At 43.1% G+C, this 21,718-nt stretch overlaps 1 protein-coding gene across 1 annotated transcript in view; it reads left to right on the forward strand.

Annotated features, from left to right (window-relative positions):
- The window catches only part of LOC139374545 (legumain-like), a 34,011-nt gene that overhangs the window by 5,562 nt on the left and 6,731 nt on the right, over positions 1 to 21,718 (forward strand). The window contains exons 2-8 of the mRNA XM_071115535.1: positions 687 to 855; positions 3,189 to 3,286; positions 8,690 to 8,771; positions 9,165 to 9,247; positions 9,594 to 9,669; positions 13,782 to 13,844; positions 17,724 to 17,790. Coding sequence (XP_070971636.1) covers positions 715 to 855; positions 3,189 to 3,286; positions 8,690 to 8,771; positions 9,165 to 9,247; positions 9,594 to 9,669; positions 13,782 to 13,844; positions 17,724 to 17,790 — 610 coding nt within the window. The 5' untranslated portion in view covers positions 687 to 714. The remainder of the gene's footprint in view (positions 1 to 686; positions 856 to 3,188; positions 3,287 to 8,689; positions 8,772 to 9,164; positions 9,248 to 9,593; positions 9,670 to 13,781; positions 13,845 to 17,723; positions 17,791 to 21,718) is intronic.

Below are 21,718 nucleotides of genomic sequence, written 5' to 3' on the forward strand. Positions count from 1 at the left end.
TCATTTACAGATAGCCAGAGGCACACTCCAACACTCAGGCATCATTTACAAACAATGCGTTTGTGTTTAGTCTGCCAGATCAGATGCAGTAGAGATGACCAGGGATTTTCACATTAAGTGAGTAAATTAGACAATTTTTCTGTCCTGCTAAGCATTCAAAATGTAACGAGTACTTTTACGTGTCTGGGGGGTAATGTATGGTGTAGAATGTGCATTATTGTCTTTAGGAATGTTTAGTGGAGAAAGTCAAAGTTGTAAGAAATATAAATAATCCCAAAAACTACTTAAGTAGTACTTTAAAGCATTTTTTTCCTTAAGTTCTTGACCCCACTGCTCTGCTAACTAGTATTTTACAAAATAATGTGTGTGAGTATAATCGTTGACTGTGTAAGGACAGTGGAGACTAAAACTAAACATTTAGTTAGTAACCTGGAGCTGTGAAACATACTCCTGTCCACGTTGCGCTGGTCAGTTGCTAGTTTTTTTTGAGTGGCTGCGACCGGTAGGAAGACACTTAAGTGTTTTTTTTTTGAAGCAGAGGTGAGGATTTTGAGCAATGTGTAGGTGCCCGAAATCAGGGGTAAGTGGAAGACGCTAAGCACCGTGACATCCTGTCCATATGCAGTGAATGTGATCACAGTGATAACACCTTTTTTTTTTTTTAAATGTCATTTATCCTTTTCCAGAAACACAGACGGACACCGGGAGAGGATCATGTTGACGTTGACGCTAGCCCTTCTGGGCCTCAGTATAGGACTGGTGGCTAATGCTTTCCCCACACAGCAGTCTGGAAACGGGAAGAACTGGGTGGTGATTGTCGCTGGCTCCAATGGCTGGCACAACTACAGACACCAGGCAAGCGTACAATCTGTTACCACATTTCCACCATCAGTAGACTGAGTATTTACTATTTGAGACTATGAATACAGACCTGCCATTGACCTCTGTTATGTAACTACAGGATTGTCTCTAGCGTTGCTGGAAAGAAAAAAATACATAATATACTCAATAATTGGTCCTAGACTTGGCACTCCGGTACCTCTTGGTAGCAGAGAGAACAGTCTATGACTGGGGTGGCTGAGGTCTTTGACAATTTTTAGGGCCTTCGTCTGACATCACCTGGTATAGAGGTCCTAGATGGCAGGCAGCTTAGCCCCAGTGATGTACTAGGTCGTGCGCACTATCCTCTATAGTGCCTTGCGGTCGGAGGCCGAGCAGTTGCCGTACCAGGCAGTGATGCAACCAGTCAGGATGCTCTCGACGTTGCAGCTGTAGAACCTTTTGAGGTTCTGAGGACCCATGCTAAACCTTTTCAGTCTCCTGAGGGGGAATAGGTTTTGTCGTGCCCTCTTCACGGCTGTCTTGGTGTGTTTGGACCATTCTAGTTTGTTGTTGATGTGGACACCAAGGAACTTAAAGCTCTCAACCTGCTCCACTACAGCCCCAACGATGAGAATGGGGGCGTGCTCGGTCCTCCTTTTCCTGTAGTCCACAATCATCTCCTTTGTCTTGATCATGTTGAGGGAGAGGTTGTTGTCCTGGCACCAGACGGCCAGGTTTCTGACCTCCTCCCTATAGGCTGTCTCGTCGTTGTTGGTGATCAGGCCTACCACTGTTGTCGTCAGCAAACTTAATGATGGCATTGGAGTCGTGCCTGGCCATGCAGTCATGAGTGAACAGGGAGTACAGTAGGGGACTGAGCACGCACCCCTGAGGGGCTCCAGTGTTGGGGATCAGTGTGGCGGAAATGTTGCTACCTACCCTCAACACCTGGGGGGGGCCCGTCAGGAAGTCCAGGATCCAGTTGCAGAGGGAGGTGTTTAGTCCCAGGGTCTTTAGCTTATTGATGAGCATTGAGGGCACTATGGTGTTGAACGCTGAGCTGTAGTCAATGAACAGCATTCTGACATAAGAGTTCCTTTTGTCCAGGTGGGAAAGGGCAGTGTGGAGTGTAATAGAGATTACATCATCTGTGGATCTGTTTGGGCGGTATGCAAATTGGAGTGGGTCTAGGGTTTCTGGGATAATGGTGCTGATGTGAGCCATGACTAGCCTTTCAAAGCACTCCACGGCAATGGATGCGAGTGCTACGGGTCTGTAGTCATTTAGGCAGGTTACCTTACTGTTCTTGGGCACAGGGACTATGGTGGCCTGCTTGAAACATGTTGGTATTACAGACTCAATCAGGGACATGTTGAAAATGTCAGTAAAGACACCTGCCAGTTGGTCAGCACATGCCCGGAGCACACGTCCTGGTAATCCGTCTGGCCCTGCGGTGTTGTAACTTTAATGGGTTACAGAGTTGATGTTTACAGTTAATTCATTGAGCTGTATCTACAGATATTTTCTTTACAGTTATTTACATATGTAATTGTATTTGAGAGAACTACATAAATATTTTTGTTTGTATTATTTAGCATTGGATTACTCTTTTGACTGCAAGTTCCAGAATGCCTTGCGACAGGAAGTAGAGAGAGAACGCGGCAGTTATGTACAAGTGATTATTCTGACTTTCGCCAGCAACTTTCTTTTATTGTTTTGTAGAATCTAAAGTTGTTAAATGTAACGTGAACAAGTAGTATTACTAAAAGAAGCTTTCATTTCAAACCCGACGTCCCGAGTCATTACTTTGAAGATAGTTATACTATAATGCGGCCTTGTGAATGTTGACCTGTTTAAAGGTCTTACTCATGTCGGCTACGGAGGGCATTATCACACAGTCGTCTGGAACAGCTGATGCTCTCATGCATGCCTCAGTGTTGCTTGTCTCGGCACGAGCATAGAAGGGATTTAGCTTGTCTGGTAGGCTCGTGTCACTGGGCAGCTCTTGGCTGTGCTTCCATTTGTAGTCTGTAATGGTTTTCAAGCCCTGCCACATCCGACGAGCATCAGAGCTGGTGTAGTATGATTCAATCTTAGTCCTGTATTGGTACTTTGCCTGTTTGATGGTTCGCTGGAGGGCAGAGCAGGATTTCTCATAAGCTTCCGGGTTAGAGTCCCGCACCTTGAAAGCAGCAGCTCTACCCTTTAGCTCAGTGCGAATGTTGCCTGTAATCCATTAATTCTGGTTGGGGTATGTACGTACAGTCACTGTGGGGACGATGTCCTCGATGCACTTATTGATTTTCATTTATCAGAATGTGATGGAGTTCATTTGTTGACTTACAGTACCTTATTTTTCTTCCTAGGCCGGTGCTTGCCATGCGTACCAGATCGTCCACAAGAATGGCATCCCTGACAAGCAGATTGTTGTGATGATGTATGATGATCTGGCAACCAATAAGACGTGAGTATTCACTTCCTTGACATTTCTGTTCTCCATCTGAACGGTGTCCTAGGGTTGGACGACATCAACAATAATTTAATCAACTATCTAAGCCTATATATAACGATATAAAGGATGACTGTCATCACATTAATTTAGGGCTAGGCGGTATACGGTATTTTACTATATACCGGCACTGATGCATTGACTGGTTTGGGCTTTTACCGTCTATAATGGTATTTTAATGTTTGGTTTGTTAAATGTGAAAAATTGTTTACACACACTTGCCATGACGCTTACCACAGATCTAGGCCCACCCCCTGCCACTCAAGGAGCGCATCTGTTTGGCCACAAGACACTTGTGTTCAGTTCAGCAAGTTTTTTGCCAAAATTGTCTTAGCTGCTAATTCCTAGTTAACCGTATTCAAAGTGCTATACTATTATTTATATTCTAAATATAGAATTAATATGATAGTTTCCTGATTCCAACAGTTCACCCAAGTGATTTGATCTAAATCACAAGTCAAATCAAATCGCAAATGCAACATTTGGTTAAAAATAAGGCCTTAGAGTTTTTTGCCAATATCGTGCAGCCCTACATGGCAGTGTGGAAATTCTCTAGTGCAGGAAATGCAGAAAATTATTTTTGGTTGAATTTGAATTGAACAGTATAAACCAATCAGAATGGAGAAAGACCCATTGACATCACTTATAATGTGTGTGTTGCCCAGGGTCTCACTACTCACATTTAGAAATGTTATCGTTAGACAACATAAAATACAGTCAAATGTGAAAAATATTGTGATATGTTATCTTTACCATATCGCCCAGCCCTACATATAAACTCTGTATTTCAAAGACAATTGGTTAGAAATACAAGTAACTTCACAGATCTTCATTGTAAAGGGTTTTAACACTGTTTCCCATGCTTGTTCAATGAACCATAAACAATTAATGAACATGCACCTGTGGAACGGTCGTTAAGACACTAACAGCTTACAGAAGGTAGGCAATTAAGGTCCCAGTTATGAAAACTTAGGACACTAAAGAGGCCTTTCTACTGACTCTGAAAAACACCAAAAGAAAGATGCCCAGGGCCCCTGCTCATCTGCGTGAACGTGCCTTAGGCATGCTGCAAGGAGGCATGAGGACTGCAGATGTGGCCAGGGCAATAAATTGCAATGTCCGTACTGTGAGACGCCTAAGACAGCGCTACAGGGAGACAGGACGGACAGCTGATCATCCTCGCTGTGGCAGACCACGTGTAACAACACCTGCACAGGATCGGTACATCCGGACATCACACCTGTGGGACAGGTACAGGATTGCAACAATAACTGCCCGAGTAACACCAGGAACGCACAATCCCTCCATCAGTGTTCAGACTGTCCACAATAGGCTGAGAGAGGCTGGACTGAGGGCTTATAGGCCTGTTGTAAGGCAGGTCCTCACCAGACATCACCGCAACAACGTCGCCTATGGGCACAAACCCACTGTCGCTGGACCAGACAGGACTGGCAAAAAGTGCTCTTCACTGACGAGTCTCGGTTTTGTCTCACCAGGGGTGATGGTCGGATTCATGTTTATTGTCAAAGGAATGAGCGTTACACCGAGGCCTGTACTCTGGAGCGGGATCGATTTGGAGGTGGAAGGTCCGTCCTGGTCTGGGGCGGTGTGTCACAGCATCATCGGACTGAGCTTGTTGTCATTGCAGGCAATCTCAATGCTGTGCGTTACAGGGAAGACATCCTTCTCCCTCATGTGGTACCCTTCCTGCAGGCTCATTATGACATGACCCTCCAGCATGACAATGCCACCAGCCATACTTCTCGTTCTGTGCATGATTTCCTGCAAGACAGGAATGTCAGTGTTCTGCCATGGCCACGAAGTGCCCAGATCTCAATCCCATTGAGCACATCTGGGACCTGTTGGATCGGAGGGTGAGGGCTAGGGCCATTCCCCCCAGAAATGTCCAGGAACTTGCAGGTGCCTTGGTGGAAGAGTGGGGTAACATCTCACAGCAAGAACTGCCATGAGGAGGAGATGCACTGTAGTACTTAATGCAGCTGGTGGCCACACCAGATACTGACTGTTACTTTTGATTTTGACCCCCCCCCCCCCTTTGTTCAGGGACTCATTATTCAATTTCTGTTAGTCACACGTCTGTGGAACTTGTTCAGTTTATGTCTCGGTTGTTGAAGCTTGTTATGTTCATTCAAATATTTACACATGTAAATAGTTTATAATCACCATGGCCATACAGTCCTCTGATGTCACCAGCACTAGATGGCTAGTAGGAGTTTGTTCTGCAATAGTTACGTTCTTGAGACTAAGGCAGAGCATGTACATCCTATCTGTGGATGCACAGGCCTAAACCCTGTCCTCGCCGTGCTGTGTTGTGCAGACGGCCAGGCCCACGGGTAAACCGCTTGGAACTCGTGGGACGCTGCTGTGGAAGTCACAAGGGCGTCATTTAGCTCCTCTCCTCTTGCCAGGCCTGGGAGTTATGGGCCCTAGATGGGAGACACGAGACTTGCCAGGCCTGTGAGTTATGGGCCCTAGATGGGAAACACGAGACTCACAAGCTGTGTTAGAGGCTGAAGATCTAAGAAAAATAGGATTGCGTCATTATGTCTCTAATTGTTTAGTAGTTTTAGTAGCAACATCAGTCATTGGTAAGTCATAAGCAGTTATTGGAGCTGTTCATCTCTGTCGTTGGTAAGTCATAATGTTGGTCAACCTTTGGTTAACTTTATCAAGTACTTTGAATGATTTAAATGCTGCTTCGGTTAAAGCTGGTTTTCAGTATCGGTGGGTTTCGATTGAACAACTCTTGGACTAAATGACAGTGTGATTCCTGTTATTGGAGGACAGAGGAAGTGATATTGTATGTTTTTGATAAGGAGACTATAGATTTTTCCAAGCTGTCACCTAATAACCTAATCACCACTGGCATTTGGAATTACCCATGTTTTACAGTACTATTGTGTATTGCCATAGAGTTGTTGGGGTATGTTCCTTGTCAATCATTGGCTTATTGGTGAAATCAGCAATTAGACAATATCTTTATGTAAATCAATCAAACTTTTATTAATGCAATTGCAGACTAGAAGTTGACAACGGGAACATAGCGCGCATGTTTCCGAGTAAGTTCTGCCAAATAGGAAAGGGTCCGAGTTGCTTTAATTACGCTTGCAGTCAACCCCTAGTGATGTCACTGCCTACGTTAACACCTTCTACTCATGAGACCAAGACCATGCATATATAGTTATACAAACTTGCAGGAGAGAAAATAGTTCTCAGCAGGGCTCAGCAGTAAATGTCCCTAAGTTGCGTCATCGTGTTATGTCTGACTAGTCTCTTATCTCTTTCACTCCCCCGCAGGGTTCTGTGTCTATGAATCTCTTTTAGCCTTGAGGCGCTTTCTCACAGACACCCTGTTTTGACTGCAATAATAACATCTCTCAGACCGTTTCTTTATATCTTTTTATCTTTTGCACGCCCAGTTTTTCAGTTTTTGATTTGTTTAAAAAAGTTTGAAATATCCAATAAATGTCGTTCCACTTCATGATTGTGTCCCACTTGTTGTTGATTCTTCACAAAAAAAATACAGTTTTATATCTTTATGTTTGAAGCCTGAAATGTGGCAAAAGGTAGCAAAGTTCAAGGGGGCCGAATACTTTCGCAAGGCACTGTACATATTGCTAATCTATGGTCCAGGACCCTATAGATGTAGTGGGGGAGGGGTCTTATAGCCCTTCCACTTCTATTAATACAACATAAGAATAATCAATTATTATAATACATCAATCATTTGGTGCAGCCCCTCTCATGACCCCAAGGTGAACCCCATCAGCGTACACTGTCCACCCCTCCGCCCACACGCGCGGATCAGACACAGTACACTACCCCGACGCTAGTTTTGTGGTTAAGTGCTTTGCTTAACTTCACTAGGGTAGGGGGCAGCATTCTGAATTTTGGATGAAAAGCATGCCCAAATTAAACTATCTGCTACTCAGTCCCAGAAGATAGGATATACATATAATTAGTTGATTTGGATAGAAAACACTCTAAAGTTTCCAAAACTGTTACAATAATGTCTGTGAGTATAACAGTACTGATATGGCAGGCGAAAACTCGAGGAAAATCCAACCAGGAAGTGCTATTATTTTGAAAGGCTGTTTTTCCATTGAAAGCCTGTCCACCATACAAAGACTTAGGACCCAGTTCACAATTTCTATGGCTTCCTCTACATGTGGCCAATCTTTAGGCATTGTTTCAGGCTTTTACTCTGAAAAATGAGGGAGATGCAGCACTTTCAATCAATGGCCAGTGGAAATTTCCTTTCATCAGTCATGCGCCCTGATCGTGAATGCGCCTTTCTTGTTTCTCCTTTCCTATTGACCAAACTTTTGTCCGGTTGAAATATTATTGATTATTTATGACAAAAACAACCGAAGGATTGATTTTAAACATCGTTTGGCATGTTTCTACTAACTTTTATTGTACTTTTAAAAAAAAAACTTTCATCCTGGTATTAGTGCTCGCGCCTTCTGCATTCAGGTTAATGGACAAAACGCGCGAACAAAAAGGAGGTTTTTGCTCATAAAGAGGGACATTATCGAACAAAACAAACATTTATTGTCTAACATGGAGACCTGGGAGTGCCACCAGATGAAGATCATGAAAGGTAAGTGATTCATTTTAATGGTATTTCTGACTTTGGTGACACTCCTTGGCTGAAATGGCTGTATGCGTTTCTGTGGCTAGGTGCAGACCTAACATAATCGCAAAGTGTGCGTTCTCCGTAAAGCGTTTTTGAAATCTGACACAGCGGTTGCATTAACCTCTCTAGGGTACGTGGGACGCTAGCATCCCACCTCGACAACAGCCAGTGAAACTGCAGGGCGCCAAATTCAAAACAATTAAAATTCCTCAAACATACAAGTATTTTACACCATTTTAAAGATAAACTTGTTGTTAATCCCACCACAGTGTCCGATTTCAAAAAGGCTTTAGGACGAAAGTAAACCAAACGATTATGTTAGGCGAGTGCCTATTCACAGAATAACATTTTTCCAGCCAAAGAGAGGATTCACAAAAAGCAGAAATATAGATAAAATTATTCTGTCCAAAAATCTGAGTTTACATTGGCGCGTTGTGGTCAGAAATGCGTGGTCTCAAACAAACATCCGGTGAAAGTGCAGAGAGCCACATCAAATAACATAAATACTCATCATAAACATGGATAAACTATACAAATGTTTTCATGGAAATACAGATAAACTTCTCCTTAAGGTCACAATGGAAGTGAGTGTATAGATGTCCTGTATGTTTTTTAACGGTCATAAAACAGATCTGTCTGTCCTGTGTTTCCTCCTGGAATGTATCTGATTCAGGTTATTTACCCTCTTTGTTTTTCAGAAACCCCACCCCAGGGGTGGTGATCAACCGACCCAATGGGACAGACGTCTACAAGGGAGTCCCCAAAGACTACACTGGAGACGTGAGTGGATGGAAAATGGAACGTTTCAAATGCCTTTGTTTTTTTGTGTGTCTATGGAGTTAATATCGGCAGTTAATATCGGCAGGGTAGCCTAGTGGTTAGAGCGTTGGACTAGTAACCGGAAGGTTGCAAGTTCAAATCGCCGAGCTGACAAGGTACACATCTGTCGTTCTGCCCCCTGAACAGGCAGTTAACCCACTGTTCCTAGGCCGTCATTGAAAATAATATTTTTTTCTTAACTGACTTGCCTAGTTAAATAAAAGGTACATTTTTTTAATTAAAAATAACAATCAATGGTCTATACAAATGGAACAGATCTTCTGTTTACATGCAGTATAGTGTAATGTTCACAATGTGTTGTGTTTGTCTAATGATGTGTTTTGTGTCCTGCAGGCTGTGACCCCTGACAACTTCCTGGCGGTGCTGAAGGGTGACTCTGCCAGTACAAAGCAGGGTTCTGGAAAGGTACTGAAGAGGCAAGTAATGAGAGGGAGGATTGAGAAATAATGGAGAAAAGGAATTTGAGTGAGGGCATGGAGGATGGGTTGGAATATATTATAGAAAGATCCACACGAGGGAGAAATTATTCCAGAACTTTAAGGTAGAATTCTAAAATGATATGAAAATAATTTGTTAGAACAACGTATTGTTATACATTTTCTGGACAGAATTTTCATTTTTATTTTATTATTATTTTTATTTTTTTCAGGGAATGTTTCTGTACTTTACTTGTTCTCAAAAAAAAAAATGTGATTTTTCTTTGTCATCTTTCAGTTCACATTTTGTTCAAAGAAGGCTTAATTTTTCTCTTCCTGTTGACAGCGGTCCCAACGATCACGTGTTTGTGTACATCACTGCTAACGGAGCGCCTGGTCTGCTGGCCTTCCCCAATGATGAGGTGAGTACAGTAACACTTCCTGTTGGGGCGAGGGGTTACCCTACAGGAACTACACCCCCCCCCCCCCCCCACCCGTTCAGCTGAAACGGTGGCGCAAGGAATGCAAAAATATTCTTAGAAATATTTAACCTCCACACATTAACAAGTCCAATACCTCAAATGAAAGACCTTGTTCATCTACCCAGCGTGTCAGATTTTTTAAATGTTTTACGGCGAAAACACAGCACATATTTATGTTAGACCACCACCGAAACAAAGAGAAGAGGTAGCCATTTTGTCCCAGAAAATATTAAACGATAAAAGCAGGATTAAAAAATAAATCATTGACTAACCTTTTGAAAATCTTCATCAGATGACAGTCATATGACATGTTACACAAAAAATGTATGTTTTGTTCGATAATATGCATTTTATATCCATAAATCACGGTTTACATTGACGCCATGTTCATAAAATTATCAAAAAATGTCCGGAGAAATTATAGAAAGCTACGCCAGATAACAGAAATACTCATCATAAACTTTGACTAAAGATACATGTTCTACATATAGTTAGAAAGATACACTGGTTCTTAATGCAACCGCTGTGTCACATTTTTTTTTTAAGTTACGGAAAAAGCTTACCATGCAATAATCTGAGACGGCGCTCAGACGTAACAATATTTCTCCGCTATGTTGGAGTCAACAGAAATACAAAATTACAACATAAATATTCCCTTACCTTTGATGGTCTTCGATCAGAATGTAGTGGAAGGAGTCATACTTACCCAATACATCCGTTTTGTTTCATAATGTTCAATTCTAGTGTCCATGTAGTAGCATATGCTACCACTTTCAGCTCAAATGCCCAAAAAATGACTTCTGGTCCAGAATAATTGCGCATCAAAACTTCCAAATTACATATTACAGGTCGACCAAACTGGTCAAACTAAGTGCAGAATCAATCTTCAGGATGTTATAAACGTACAAAACGGACGATCCTAGTTCGTCTCGGGCTGACTGGAACAGAGGAAGCTCTCTCTCCCAAAGCGCGCCTTCACGCACATGATAATTCTCGCGACACCTACACTTCCCCCCCCCCCCCCCCCATTGGGTCAAAGTTCACAGCATATGCATTATTAAACGCTCTACTGAATGAGGACATCTAGTGGAAGACATAGGAAGTGTTTCCAGATCCATAACTGGATGGGAAGGGAGTGGGGGCGATGACGTCAAAGTTGCCCCAACTTTAAGGATTCCAAAACTAGTTTGGAAGATTGCCTGCCCTCTGAGTTCTGTTATACTCACAGACATAATTCAAACGGTTTTAGAAGTTTCAGAGTGTTTTCTATCCAATAATAATAATAATATGCATATATTAGCAATTTAGGTCAGATTTTTATGCAGTTTACTATGGGCACGCAATTCATCCAAAGGGGAAATACCGCCCCCTATCCTGAACAGGTTCTAACACTTCCTGTGCTCCTCGGTCAATGTTTGTCTCAACGCTATCGGGTCTGTCACAAATGCCTCCCTGTTCACAGGGCCCTGGTCAAAAAAAATAGTGTGCTTTATAGGGTGCTGTTTAGGACACTTCTCCCTTTGCATGTGGATGAATGACCTATTTCTGCCCTGTGAAATAGACCGCTGACATATAGTTATTTTTTAAACGGTCGTTCAGAAAAGTCTATCATAAAGATCTAATATTTAAGACTGGATGAATGAAAGTGAATGTTCTCTCACTCAGCAGTAAGTGTTTTGTGGGAAAGAATCTGAATCATTTTTATTTTATTTCACCTTAATTTAACCAGGTGGGCTAGTTGAGAACACCTTTATTTAACCAGGTAGGCTAGTTGAGAACACCTTTATTTAACCAGGTAGGCTAGTTGAGAACACCTTTGTTTAACCAGGTAGGCTAGTTGAGAACACCTTTATTTAACCAGGTGGGCTAGTTGAGAACACCTTTATTTAACCAGGTGGGCTAGTTGAGAACACCTTTATTTAACCAGGTGGGCTAGTTGAGAACACCTTTATTTAACCAGGTAGGCTAGTTGAGAACACCTTTGTTTAACCAGGTAGGCTAGTTGAGAACAAGTTCTCATTTACAATTGCGACCTGGCCAAGATAAAGCAAAGCAGTGCGACACATACAACAACAACAACAACAACAACAGAGTTACACATGGAATAAACAAAACATACAGTCAATAATACAGTAGAAAAAGAAGTCTATATACAGTGTGTACAAATGAGGTGAGATAAGGGAGGTAAAGGCAAAAAAAACGTAATGGGTCTTGTCGCTGACTTTTGTGGCCTGGACCTCATGCGTTTCTAGTGCCTCTTTTTTTTTGGGGGGGGGGGGTTTAAGCTAAAATAAATGTTATTGTACTGGGGGGGGGGTTAAGCTAAAATAAATGTTATTGTACTGGGGGGGGGTTAAGCTAAAATAAATGTTATTGTACTGGGGGGGGGGGGGGGTTAAGCTAAAATAAATGTTATTGTACTGGGGGGGGGGGTTAAGCTAAAATAAATGTTATTGTACTGGGGGGGGGGGGGGGGGGGGTTAAGCTAAAATAAATGTTATTGTACTGGGGGGGGGTTAAGCTAAAATAAATGTTATTGTGCTGGGGGGGGGGTTAAGCTAAAATAAATGTTATTGTACTGGGGGGGGGTTAAGCTAAAATAAATGTTATTGTACTGGGGGGGGGGGGGGGGTTAAGCTAAAATAAATGTTATTGTACTGGGGGGGGGGGGGGTTTAAGCTAAAATAAATGTTATTGTACTGGGGGGGGGGGGGTTTAAGCTAAAATAAATGTTATTGTACTGGGGGGGGGGTTAAGCTGAAATAAATGTTATTGTACTGGGGGGGGGGGTTAAGCTAAAATAAATGTTATTGTACTGGGGGGGGGGGGTTAAGCTAAAATAAATGTTATTGTACTGGGGGGGGGGGTTAAGCTAAAATAAATGTTATTGTACTGGGGGGGGGTTTAAGCTAAAATAAATGTTATTGTACTGGAGGGGGGGGGGGGTTAAGCTAAAATAAATGTTATTGTACTGGGGGGGGGGGGGGGGGGGTTAAGCTAAAATAAATGTTATTGTACTGGGGGGGGGGGGTTAAGCTAAAATAAATGTTATTGTACTGGGGGGGGGGGGGTTAAGCTAAAATAAATGTTATTGTACTGGGGGGGGGGGGGGGGGTTAAGCTAAAATAAATGTTATTGTACTGGGGGGGGGGGGGGGGGTTAAGCTAAAATAAATGTTATTGTACTGGGGGGGGGGGGGGGGTTAAGCTAAAATAAATGTTATTGTACTGGGGGGGGGGGTTAAGCTAAAATAAATGTTATTGTACTGGGGGGGGGGGGGGTTAAGCTAAAATAAATGTTATTGTACTGGGGGGGGGGGGGGGGTTAAGCTAAAATAAATGTTATTGTACTGGGGGGGGGGGGGGTTAAGCTAAAATAAATGTTATTGTACTGGGGGGGGGGGTTAAGCTGAAATAAATGTTATTGTACTGGGGGGGGGGGGGGGTTAAGCTAAAATAAATGTTATTGTACTGGGGGGGGGGGTTAAGCTAAAATAAATGTTATTGTGCTGGGGGGGGGGTTAAGCTAAAATAAATGTTATTGTATTGGGGGGGGGTTAAGCTAAAATAAATGTTATTGTACTGGGGGGGGGGGGGGTTAAGCTAAAATAAATGTTACTGTACTGGGGGGGGGGGGGGGTTAAGCTAAAATAAATGTTATTGTGCTGGGGGGGGGGGGGTTAAGCTAAAATAAATGTTATTGTGCTGGGGGGGGGGGTTAAGCTAAAATAAATGTTATTGTACTGGGGGGGGGGGGGGGGGGTTAAGCTAAAATAAATGTTATTGTACTGGGGGGGGGTTTAAGCTAAAATAAATGTTATTGTGCTGGGGGGGGGTTAAGCTAAAATAAATGTTATTGTGCTGGGGGGGGGTTAAGCTAAAATAAATGTTATTGTACTGGGGGGGGGGGGTTAAGCTAAAATAAATGTTATTGTGCTGGGGGGGGGGGGGGGGGTTAAGCTAAAATAAATGTTATTGTGCTGGGGGGGGGGGGGGGGGGGTAAAAACTAACACAAATGAAACTTTTATGTTGTGTTTTTCTTCTTTCTACAGCTCTATGCTTCCGACCTCATGGACGTTATTATCTACATGCATGAGAACAAGAGATACAAAAAGGTGCAGAGGTTAAACTTGTTATTGTTTTCTGGCTGTGGAGGACGTCATCACATGACAGGCTGCAGTTGATGAAGTCTCGTGGAACGATATTTAATGTTGATCTTAGACATACGGTATTTTGATTGATAGTACACAAAGTTCCTGCCAGTGTAGCAGCTGCTCTTCCTGTGGTTTATTATGGATCCTCATTAGTTTCTGCCAAGGCAGCAGCTACTCTTCCTGGGGTTTATTATGGATCCCCATTAGTTCCTGCCAGGGCAGCAGCTGCTCTTCCTGGGGTTTATTATGGATCCCCATTAGTTCCTGCCAGGGCAGCAGCTACTCTTCCTGTGGTTTATTATGGATCCCCATTAGTTCCTGTCAAGGCAGCAGCTACTCTTCCTGGGGTTTATTGTGGATCCCCATTAGTTCCTGACAAGGCAGCAGCTACTCTTCCTGGGGTTTATTATGGATCCCCATTAGTTCCTGCCAAGACAGCAGCTACTCTTCCTGGGGTTTATTATGGATCCCCATTAGTTCCTGCCAAGGCAGCAGCTACTCTTCCTGGGGTTTATTGTGGATCCCCATTAGTTCCTGACAAGGCAGCAGCTACTCTTCCTGGGGTTTATTATGGATCCCCATTAGTTCCTGCCAAGGCAGCAGCTACTCTTCCTGGGGTTTATTATGGATCCCCATTAGTTCCTGCCAAGGCAGCAGCTACTCTTCCTGGGGTTTATTATGGATCCCCATTAGTTCCTGCCAAAGCAGCAGCTACTCTTCCTAGGGTTTATTATGGATCCCCATTAGTTCCTGTCAAGGCAGCAGCTACTCTTCCTGGGGTTTATTATGGATCCCCATTAGTTCCTGCTACTCTTCCTGGGGTTTATTATGGATCCCCATTAGTTCCTGTCAAGGCAGCAGCTACTCTTCCTGGGGTTTATTATGGATCCCCATTAGTTCCTGTCAAGGCAGCAGCTACTCTTCCTAGGGTTTATTATGGATCCCCATTAGTTCCTGCCAAGGTAGCAGATACTCTTCCTGGGGTTTATTATGGATCCCCATTATTTCCTGCCAAGGCAGCAGCTACTCTTCCTGGGGTTTATTATGGATCCCCATTAGTTACTGCCAGGGCAGCAGCTACTCTTCCTGGGGTTTATTATGGATCCACATGAGTTCCTGCCAAGACAGCAGCTACTCTTCCTGGGGTTTATTATGGATCCCCATTATTTCCTGCCAAGGCAGCAGCTACTCTTCCTGGGGTTTATTATGGATCCCCATTATTTCCTGCCAAGGCAGCAGCTACTCTTCCTGGGGTTTATTATGGATCCCCATTAGTTACTGCCAGGGCAGCAGCTACTCTTCCTGGGGTTTATTATGGATCCACATGAGTTCCTGCCAAGACAGCAGCTACTCTTCCTGGGGTTTATTATGGATCCCCATTAGTTCCTGCCAAGGCAGCAGCTGCTCTTCCTGGGGTTTATTATGGATCCCCATTAGTTCCTGCCAGGGCAGCAGCTGCTCTTCCTGGGGTTTATTATGATCCACATTACTTCCTGGGGTTTATTATGGATCCCCATTAGTTCCTGCCAGGGCAGCAGCTACTCTTCCTGGGGTTTATTATGGATCCCCATTAGTTCCTGCCAGGGCAATAGCTACTCTTCCTGGGGTTTATTATGGATCCCCATTAGTTCCTGTCGAGGCAGCAGCTACTCTTCCTGGGGTTTATTGTGGATCCCCATTAGTTCCTGACAAGGCAGCAGCTACTCTTCCTGGGGTTTATTATGGATCCCCATTAGTTCCTGCCAAGGCAGCAGCTACTCTTCCTGGGGTTTATTATGGATCCCCATTAGTTCCTGCCAAGGCAGCAGCTACTCTTCCTGGGGTTTATTATGGATCCCCATTAGTTCCTGCCAAAGCAGCAGCTACTCTTCCTAGGGTTTATTATGGATCCCCATTAGTTCCTGTCAAGGCAGCAGCTACTCTTCCTGGGGTTTATTATGGATCCCCATTAGTTCCTGCTACTCTTCCTGGGGTTTATTATGGATCCCCATTAGTTCCTGTCAAGGCAGCAGCTACTCTTCCTAGGGTTTATTATGGATCCCCATTAGTTCCTGCCAAGGCAGCAGCTACTCTTCCTGGGGTTTATTATGGATCCCCATTAGTTCCTGTCAAGGCAGCAGCTACTCTTCCTAGGGTTTATTATGGATCCCCATTAGTTCCTGCCAAGGTAGCAGATACTCTTCCTGGGGTTTATTATGGATCCCCATTATTTCCTGCCAAGGCAGCAGCTACTCTTCCTGGGGTTTATTATGGATCCCCATTAGTTACTGCCAGGGCAGCAGCTACTCTTCCTGGGGTTTATTATGGATCCACATGAGTTCCTGCCAAGACAGCAGCTACTCTTCCTGGGGTTTATTATGGATCCCCATTATTTCCTGCCAAGGCAGCAGCTACTCTTCCTGGGGTTTATTATGGATCCACATTAGTTCCTGGGGTTTATTATGGATCCCCATTAGTTCCTGCCAGGGCAGCAGCTACTCTTCCTGGGGTTTATTATGGATCCCCATTAGTTCCTGCCAGGGCAGCAGCTACTCTTCCTGGGGTTTATTATGGATCCCCATTAGTTCCTGTTGAGGCAGCAGCTACTCTTCCTGGGGTTTATTATGGATCCCCATTAGTTCCTGCCAAGGCAGCAGCTACTCTTCCTGGGGTTTATTATGGATCCCCATTAGTTCCTGTCAAGGCAGCAGCTACTCTTCCTGGGGTTTATTATGGATCCCCATTAGTTCCTGTCAAGCCAGCAGCTACTCTTCCTGGGGTTTATTATGGATCCCCATTAGTTCCTGCCAAGGCAGCAGCTACTCTTCCTGGGGTTTATTATGGATCCCCATTAGTTCCTGTCAAGGCAGCAGCTACTCTTCCTGGGGCCCAAACACATTAAGACGCTACTTACATTACCCATAAAACAACAGATAAATCAGTACATCATATAACATTATTACACCGCTATATATCTACAATACAACATGTATAATACCACCATACAACTATATTACTGTGTGTGTGTGTGTGTGTGTCTCTCCACAGTCCCTGCTGTTCCATTCTGACCACACTGCTCGCGTTATACAATAAATGTACACATGCATGTTATTCAATCATTTCATCCAACCTGCTTGCGCGCGTCAACGAGTGTCTGCGTAGCCAAGAGCTAATATAGAACTTGATTCTATTTGTGATGCTTGACGCACTGCAAGTCCCGCCTCTTCCATCTCATTGGTTGTTAGGAGCACATACTCACGTGGGTGATTGAAAGTTGAACTGAGGTTTACACTCCAGTCCAGTTGGTGGCGGTAACGCACCTTAAAGTTGATTGCCAACCGCCATATAAAGAGCACAGAAGAAGAAGAAGCCTGACGGAGGAGAGATTACTTGAAACAAACTCTGTTTACCTTTTTATCTGTGGATGAATTGTCAAGTAGAGGACCTTGTGCATTTCAGGTAAAATAACAACCCAAAGTTTATGTCCCAGGAAAAATTTGCCAGCAACAGCAAGCTAGCTAGCTGAATTGCCTTGACTCTTTCATGCGTTTCGACCTGTCCCCAAATGAATATAGTTGGTTCAGAGTTCGTTTTGATATTTCAACTTGCGTGTCCTGATCGCATCTGGTGTGGGTAGACAAAATCAACATACGCATGTTTAGGTGTAATTTTTACCTGTTTTTAAAACAATTTTTTTCTTCTGATTTTTGATTTTAAAATCGGAATCTTGTTTATTGATATTTCCCGGTTCTCCAGTTGATTTACATATTTTGGCGAACAATGTCATAGCGTTACTTCCATTGAAAGTACAGGAGAAGATAGTGTCGACTGACTCATCTTGTTCTTAATCTTCCTACACAGTTGGTGTTCTATATTGATGCCTGTGATTCAGGATTAATGATGACCAAGCTGCCTGATGACATCCATGGTGAGTTACGCTGCGCTTGAACCTCCCCTGTGACTCTATCACTTTCCAGGAACAAACCCAAAACACTATCACAAGATGCACTTGACCGTCCCTCGTGACTGGGACGAGGTTGACCGTCCCTCGTGACTGGGACGAGGTTGACCGTCCCTCGTGACTGGGACGAGGTTGACCGTCCCTCGTGACTGGGACGAGGTTGACCGTCCCTCGTGACTGGGACGAGGTTGACCGTCCCTCGTGACTGGGACGAGGTTGACCGCTCTTTACCGGCTCTTTGACTCCACCCCCCCCAAACACACCAGTTTCTAAGTTATTTCAATGCACTTTTATGACTCAAAAGAGTCTTCAACTATAAAGGTGCTATTTTTAAGCTCTCCTAGCTGTGAGGAGCAGACAGACGTATCGGTGCTATTTTAAAGCTCTCCTAGCTGTGAGGAGCAGACAGACGTATCAGTGCTATTTTTCAGCTCTCCTAGCTGTGAGGAGCAGACAGACGTATCGGTGCTATTTTAAAGCTCTCCTAGCTGTGAGGAGCAGACAGACGTATCGGTGCTATTTTTCAGCTCTCCTAGCTGTGAGGAGCAGACAGAAGTGTCGTTGTTTGGAATTACTATCCTCCAGCCCCGCAATTACAGTTACTGTTGTGGTTTACGCATTCCAAAAACAGCCCATTTTTATAATAACAACCCAAAGTCGGTATACGGGTCGGTATACGGGTAGGTGTATATAGTGTTAAGGTAGGTCTGGTCGGTATACGGGTAGGTGTATATAGTGTTAAGGTAGGTCTGGTCGGTATACGGGTAGGTGTATATAGTGTTCTTAAGGTAGGTCTGGTCGGTATACGGGTAGGTGTATATAGTGTTCTTAAGGTAGGTCTGGTCGGTATACGGGTAGGTGTATATAGTGTTCTTAAGGTAGGTCTGGTCGGTATACGGGTAGGTGTATATAGTGTTAAGGTAGGTCTGGTCGGTATACGGGTAGGTGTATATAGTGTTAAGGTAGGTCTGGTCGGTATACGGGTAGGTGTATATAGTGTTAAGGTAGGTCTGGTCGGTATACGGGTAGGTGTATATAGTGTTAAGGTAGGTCTGGTCGGTATACGGGTAGGTGTATATAGTGTTAAGGTAGGTCTGGTCGGTATACGGGTAGGTGTTAAAAAGGGTTAAGTTATGGGTTAAGGGTAGATCTGGTCACTACGACAACGTGCTCTTCTTCGTACAAGCAGATACCAGCTGTTTTTTGTTGTTGTTTTTTTTCCCCCATTGAAGTGGAGGAGTGAGTGGTCTGCGTTTGGTAACTGTCCTGCTCTGATCTACAGGCCTGTTACATCCTACACTCCTCTAGTCTAGTTAGTATTTTGACCGGATCACTACCCCTGCCTTGTGTGACAACAAGTCCCATAGACTCTCTTTTTTTTCTACTGTCTTATTGACTGTATGTTTGTTTTACTCCATGTGTAACTCTGTTGTTGTTTGTGTCGCACTGCTTTGCTTTATCTTGGCCAGGTCGCAGTTGTAAATGAGAACTTCTCAACTGGCCTACCTGGTTAAATAAAGGTGTTCTCAACTAGCCTACCTGGTTAAATAAAGGTGTTCTCAACTAGCCTACCTGGTTAAATAAAGGTGTTCTCAACTAGCCTACCTGGTTAAATAAAGGTGTTCTCAACTAGCCTACCTGGTTAAATAAAGGTGTTCTCAACTAGCCTACCTGGTTAAATAAAGGTGTTCTCAACTAGCCTACCTGGTTAAATAAAGGTGTTCTCAACTAGCCTACCTGGTTAAATAAAGGTGTTCTCAACTAGCCTACCTGGTTAAATAAAGGTGTTCTCAACTAGCCTACCTGGTTAAATAAAGGTGTTCTCAACTAGCCTACCTGGTTAAATAAAGGTGTTCTCAACTAGCCTACCTGGTTAAATAAAGGTGTTCTCAACTAGCCTACCTGGTTAAATAAAGGTGTTCTCAACTAGCCTACCTGGTTAAATAAAGGTGTTCTCAGCTAGTCTACCTGGTTAAATAAAGGTGTTCTCAACTAGCCTACCTGGTTAAATAAAGGTGTTCTCAACTAGCCTACCTGGTTAAATAAAGGTGTTCTCAACTAGCCTACCTGGTTAAATAAAGGTGTTCTCAACTAGCCTACCTGGTTAAATAAAGGTGTTCTCAACTAGCCCACCTGGTTAAATAAAGGTGTTCTCAACTAGCCTACCTGGTTAAATAAAGGTGTTCTCAACTAGCCTACCTGGTTAAATAAAGGTGTTCTCAACTAGTCTACCTGGTTAAATAAAGGTGTTCTCAACTAGCCCACCTGGTTAAATAAAGGTGTTCTCAACTAGCCTACCTGGTTAAATAAAGGTGTTCTCAACTAGCCTACCTGGTTAAATAAAGGTGTTCTCAACTAGCCTACCTGGTTAAATAAAGGTGTTCTCAACTAGCCTACCTGGTTAAATAAAGGTGTTCTCAACTAGCCTACCTGGTTAAATAAAGGTGTTCTCAACTAGCCTACCTGGTTAAATAAAGGTGTTCTCAACTAGCCTACCTGGTTAAATAAAGGTGTTCTCAACTAGCCTACCTGGTTAAATAAAGGTGTTCTCAACTAGCCTACCTGGTTAAATAAAGGTGATCTGGTCTACCTGGTTAAATAAAGGTGAAATACATAAAATAAAATGTATAACGTTGTATTGTTACCCACAGGCCAAAGTCTTCCTTTGTCTACAGTACAGCAATAAATCATGACGAGCTCGACGTTGCGCTAAAACTGTAAAAACACTCAAGAAAGCTATGGATGTTTAGTTATAACTTATAACATATGGAATGGCTGCGAGCCCGACTTGTCGTGGCTATTCAAACTATGCATTCCATACCTCAAGCGTGATTTAATGTTGTGTTGTTTGTTTAGGCTACAAGCAGTGATCATGTTGTACACAAAATACCTGATCAACGTGTTTTTACAAACTTTGTAGTGTGTTGTAACAACAGTATATTTAGGCAAGCATACCGAACAGAAGCAAGACATGCAGGCAGTCAAAATAGTGACTGTATCATTATTACAAACATTGGCTAGTTATTTTTTCAGCAACTCTTGCTATGATATAGCAGAATAACTATGTTGATTATCATGACCAATAGGAGACAGTCTAAAGCAGCAGAATAACTATGTAGATTATCAACACCAATCGGAGACAGTCTAAAGCAGCAGAATAACTATGTAGATTATCATCACCAATAGGAGACAGTCTAAAGCAGCAGAATAACTATGTAGATTATCAACACCAATCGGAGACAGTCTAAAGCAGCAGAATAACTATGTAGATTATCATCACCAATAGGAGACAGTCTAAAGCAGCAGAATAACTATGTAGATTATCATCACCAATAGGAAACAGTCTAAAGCAGCAGAATAACTACGTAGATTATCAACACCAATCGGAGACAGTCTAAAGCAGCAGAATAACTATGTAGATTTTCACCACCAATAGGAGACAGTCTAAAGCAGCAGAATAACTATGTAGATTATCAACACCAATCGGAGACAGTCTAAAGCAGCAGAATAACTATGTAGATTATCATCACCAATAGGAGACAGTCTAAAGCAGCAGAATAACTATGTAGATTATCATCACCAATCGGAGACAGTCTAAAGCAGCAGAATAACTATGTAGATTATCAACACCAATCGGAGACAGTCTAAAGCAGTATAACTATGTAGATTATCATCACCAATAGGAGACAGTCTAAAGCAGCAGAATAACTACGTAGATTATCATCACCAATAGGAGACAGTCTAAAGCAGCAGAATAACTACGTAGATTATCATCACCAATCGGAGACAGTCTAAAGCAGCAGAATAACTATGTAGATTATCATCACCAATTAAAGCAGCAGAATAACTACGTAGATTATCATCACCAATAGGAGACAGTCTAAAGCAGCAGAAT

This window comes from Oncorhynchus clarkii, chromosome 19 (genome assembly GCF_045791955.1).
Source record: "Oncorhynchus clarkii lewisi isolate Uvic-CL-2024 chromosome 19, UVic_Ocla_1.0, whole genome shotgun sequence".
Taxonomy (NCBI): domain Eukaryota; kingdom Metazoa; phylum Chordata; class Actinopteri; order Salmoniformes; family Salmonidae; genus Oncorhynchus; species Oncorhynchus clarkii.